General features: G+C 38.3%; 1 protein-coding gene across 1 annotated transcript; it reads left to right on the top strand.

Annotated features, from left to right (window-relative positions):
- The first annotated feature begins 1,879 nt into the window (after window positions 1-1,879).
- Window positions 1,880-3,907, top strand: LOC106871067 (uncharacterized). Its single transcript, XM_014917337.1, has 2 exons — window positions 1,880-2,401; window positions 3,866-3,907. The coding sequence occupies exons 1-2, from the start codon at window positions 1,880-1,882 to the stop codon at window positions 3,905-3,907; spliced, it is 564 nt and encodes a 187-aa protein (XP_014772823.1).
- The last annotated feature ends 1,165 nt before the right edge of the window (window positions 3,908-5,072 follow it).

Here is a 5,072-nt window from a genome sequence, read left to right on the forward strand (position 1 = left end):
TGAATAGTATGTCCATCTCATATACATCATCATTATCATTGTTTAACGTCCGATTTCCATGCTAGCATGGGTTGGACGATTTGACTGAGGACTGGCAAACCAGATGGCTATACCAGGCTCCAATCTGATTTGGCAGAGTTTCTACAGCTGGATGCCCTTCCTAAACGCCAACCACTCCGAGAGTGTAGTGGGTGCTTTTACGTGCCACCGGCACGGAGGCCAGTCAGGCGGTACTGGCAATGGCCATGCTCAAAATGGTGTATTTTATGTGCCACCAGCACAGGAGCCAGTCCAGCAGCACTGGCAACGACCTCGCTCAAATGTCTTTTTACATGCCACCGGCAGAAGTGCCAGGAAGGCAACGCTGGTAACAATCACGCTCAAATGGTGCTATTTACATGTCACTGGCACAGAAGCCAGACAGCTGCTATGGCAACAATCACGGTCAGACGGTGCTCTTAGCACTCCACTGGTACAGGTGCCATCACGATTTCGCTTAGAAGTGTAAAACTAATGAGTGTTACAGTATTGTTTTTACACTTTCACTTTTTCACTGACATGCGTGAATGTATATCTGTGCATATAAAAGTGCAACAGTAACATGATATATCCACTGTCTGTTTGTGTGTTCTCTATGCACGACCTTTCATTGTTTATAATCTGTATCTGTTTTTTGGTTACGAAATAAGTTAGACAAACATGTATTTACTTTATATACATATACGAGTTGAAAACTTTCCTTTCACATTTCACTTAACGTCTATATTCCATGCTGGCATGGGTTGCAGAGTTATGTAAAAAGTTGGTGTCTCAGCTACTAGCAGCTGAGACCTGCGTAATCTACATGGCGTTTTCAAATTTCATTATTTTCTTTAACCTGGACAATGCCAGGAATTTCTGCTAGTATATATATATATATATATATATATATATATATATATATGTGTGTGTGTGTGTGTGTGTGTACATATGTGTGTGTGTGTGTATATATATATATATATATATGTTGGGACAGGAATGGCTCTCCACCAAAGAAGCTTGCTAACCAATCACATGGTTCCAGATTCATACCTACTGTGTGGCACCTTGGGCAAGTGTCTTCTACTATGCCCTCAGGACAAACAAACCCTCATAGTGAATTTGGTAGACGGAAACTGAAAGAAGCCCATTTTGTGTGTGCATGTGTGTGTGTGTTTATCTCCTCACCACAGCTTGACAACCGGTGTTGGCTTGTTTACATCCCCACAGCTTAGCAGTTTAGCAAAAGAGACCAATAGAATAAGTACCAGGCTTTAAAAAAATAGTTTTGGGATCGATTCATTCAATTAAATTTCTTCAAGGTAGTGAGTGCCCCAGCATGGCTTGCAGTTTAATGACTGAAACAAGTAAAAGAATAAAAGAATATATAAACCTTGAACATGGAAGTTCGCCATTAGAAATATTCCACGAGTTTTTCGCGGATGAGATGTTCCAATATATAGCAGACGAAATGAATGACTAAGCTGAAAACCATCGCCAGCATGTCAGACCCGGGCATGGCAGTGATTGGTTTCCAATCACAGATGATAAAATCAAAGTTCTGCTTGTCCTGCTGATACTGATGGCATTATGAAGAAACCAACTCTGGTGTCATATCGGAATCAGGATTCCTTTCTTTCCAGAAATGATGCCAGGTGATCGATTTTTGGCACTTTTTCAAAATCTACATTTCAACTCAGTTGAGAACCAGGATGACAGGCTGCACAAAATATGTCCTACTGTTGACAAAGTGGCTGAAAATTTCAGCATGGTGTATGTCCCCACACAGGACATTTGTATGGACAAGAGTTTGTGGAAATTCAAGGGAAGGCTCCATTTCAAATAATACAACCCAACCAAAATGCCCACTTTGGAGTCAAGGTTTATAAAGTATGCCAGTCAACTGGCAGAGCCTGTAGGTACACGTGGCTACACTGGTCAGGACAGATTGGATCTTCCAGCATCATCTCTAATATCAACTGATGTTGTGTTGTTGCCCAATGAAAACTTTTTTGACAAAGGCTACAATATTTATATGGACAACTGGTATTCCAGTTCAGACCTCTTCCTGCAGGTGAGGAGGACTAATGCCTGTGGGACTGTGAAGATGCACAGAAAAAACATGTCACCTGATTTTCACAAGATAAAACTTCGAAAGGGGAAAGCAGCATACCCATGCCCTGATAGTGGCATTCTCACTCTAGTGTGGCATGACAAGAAAAACATCTGCATGTTATCCAAAATGCATTCTGCAAGCACAAAGGACACTAGGAAACAAGATACAGGTGGTAATGCCATAATGAAACTGAGTGTAGTTGTTTCATACAATGAAGGGATGGGCGGAGTCAATCACTCAGATCAGCTGGCAACAACACACAAATCGGTGAGAAAATTTGTGAAATGGTACAAAAAATATTCTTGTGTATAGTTGACATGTGTGTTGTGAACTCACATTTGATTTGATAGATACTTGGCAGTGTGGGGGATGGATTGACATTCAAGAATCTATTGTTCCAGGAAATGATAGAAGCATCAGATTTACCAAAGTACAGAACATGTGGACTTCCGCAGGCTGGACTTTCTCCTCTCCACATGGTAAAGGGACATGGACATTTTCCACGACTGTTTCTCCCCACCGCCAAGAAGACAAATGCCTCAAAGAGATGCACAGTATGTAAAGCAAAAGGGAAACGTAAGGAAAATAGATACACTGTGTATGGTACCCTATTTTGAACTCTACCACACTAATTCACATGATTGTAAATACATGAAGTTGATCTGACTTGTGCTATCAAATGATCTTATTCAAGAATAATACCACATAAGCATCCTGCACAGGGATATACTTTAGGTAAATAAACAGTATTTGCTCTAAAGTGGTTGACATAAATATATGCTGAACGTTATCTTGTACTGAGTGCTGATCTGAATCGGTACGATTACTGTTGCCGCGCACAGGCAACCAAATGAATCGCTGCCATAAACCAGTTAAAGCGGTTGATGTAAATATATGTTAAACCATTGTCATGGGGGTTACAGATAGCGATTGTGACATATCCGACAAGCCTCGCTCTGGAAGATGACCCACTCTGAATGATGGCCTTTTGAATGAGACTTGTATTGGATCCACGTCAAAGCACTATTGATTTGGTGCAAAAATTTAATGTGTCATGTTCCATGAACATCTCAAGAAAATTAGGAAGGCATGCAAAGAGGGAATTTGGGTTCCACATGGGCTTATGCTTGAGAACCAAAAACAACATTCCATCATCTGCAGCAGTCTTCTAACCAGGAATAACAACCTGAGAGGAAGTTGAAAACAGTCTTACAGACTTTTTTTCAGAAAAAGAAATAAGTTTCTTTGAATGTGGCATAAAAAAAGTTACGAGGTGCCAGAGACATTAGTCACCATTACAGGAGATACTATTACAGTGAATACTTTATTAAAACTAATTAAAAAAAACATCACTCTCTTGATGGTTTTTACCTAGTTTCTCTAATGAATGAATGAATGAATGAATGAATGCATGCATACATGTATGTGATTTGTAAAATGTTAAGATCAACTAATCATGAATTACCTTCTTCTGGTCTAAAAGAGAACTATTAGTATTTAATATGCAGCTTTGACAATATTATATATGTGTGGTTTCCACTGAGAGATAAACAGTTTGTGAAGCCTATTATGCATAGTGAATTTCAGAGTTGTATTTGTATATCATGTCTCACTGTCTATATTTAAGTTCAAAATGCAATAAATATTATTCATAATTTTGTTATACATAAATCTGAATAATTAAGGTAAAAAAATAGTTTTCAATATTTTTCCTAAATTTTATAACTTTAGAACTTTCCTTGTGGAGTATATTATGAAGTTGAAAAATATTGAGAACCACTGACTAAAAGCAGAAAAACCCCCCAAATAACTGCTAATAGTGTTCCAAAGTCTCCATCACAAAGGTGATAGAGAAAGAATTTATTTACTCTGCACAGAAAGAGAGTGAGATTTGATATGAATAGAAAAACACGACCAAATAACAATTGTGGGACAAGAAAGATACTTAGAAGCAAGCAAAAGAAAGCTCATTAGTGTAATAAGAGAACATGAAGAAAATCAAGCAAAAAAAAAAAAAAATTTTCTCTCTTTATATGGAAATAATGAAGAGCAAAGAGGAAACTAACTACACTGAAGAAAAAAAGATTTAGATAAGGACAAATCAACATAAAAGGCTACTAAAAACAACAGAATATAAATTGAATTCCTAAATATACTGAAGAAAAAAATGGAGAGAAAAACCCTCCATGGCCAATGTACTTCAAGAGTCACCAAAAAAAATAAATAACCTGAGTGCAATGCCTACAATAGTTCAAAAGTTATGGGATAAAAACAGAAAAATAAAGTCTAAATTCAGCTGTGCAAGACCAATGCCCAGTCACAAGCAACTATAAAAATAGTGAAAAATGATGCCAAAAACAAGACTATGGGACAATGAGATAGTTGACCACATGATCTCATCCTTACCAAGTCTTGTCACTTTCCTCCACCTTTCATAAAACACACTACAAAATAGCACCACCCTCTTTACTCTCACCTTGCACTTCAAGTGACATTTGAATAAGTTGATGAGAGTTGATGATCAAAGAGGAAAATGCTTGTCTTCAAACCTCTTAGACAAGTTCACCACACATCTTTCACCATAGCCACCAAACAGAGAAACACTATTCATCCTTTCCTGTCAAAGGAAGGTAGCAAACTGATTTTCACTACAGACTCAACTGGTAGATGGATTCATCCCCATATACCCAAGCAGCTGATTGGTATAAGCCTACAAAAGGTAAAACATAGACAGCAATTATGTTCAAAATGTTTTCATTTTCTCTTGTGCAGGTTTGGTTGTTGGCACTTCTGTGGCTGTAGAGCTTGTCTCCATGTAGCACCTCCATGCCAAGAACTTGTCACTTTTATAGGAAATGAAAATGCATACAATCCAGTCCCATTGTACATTTCTTGGAACAAAATACAAAGGTTAGGTGATTGTACCCCCCCCCCCCCC

The sequence above is a fragment of the Octopus bimaculoides genome, chromosome 1, assembly GCF_001194135.2.
Source record: "Octopus bimaculoides isolate UCB-OBI-ISO-001 chromosome 1, ASM119413v2, whole genome shotgun sequence".
NCBI classification, from domain to species: Eukaryota; Metazoa; Mollusca; class Cephalopoda; order Octopoda; family Octopodidae; genus Octopus; species Octopus bimaculoides.

What these genes read in the sequence shown, in the direction of transcription:
- LOC106871067 (XM_014917337.1), top strand. Translation starts at nt 1,880, where the DNA reads ATGCCCACTTTGGAGTCAAGGTTTATAAAGTATGCCAGTCAACTGGCA. An exon ending in TGGCAACAACACACAAATCG is followed by an intron (nt 2,402 to 3,865) that starts GTGAGAAAATTT and finishes TTATAACTTTAG; the next exon opens with AACTTTCCTTGTGGAGTATA.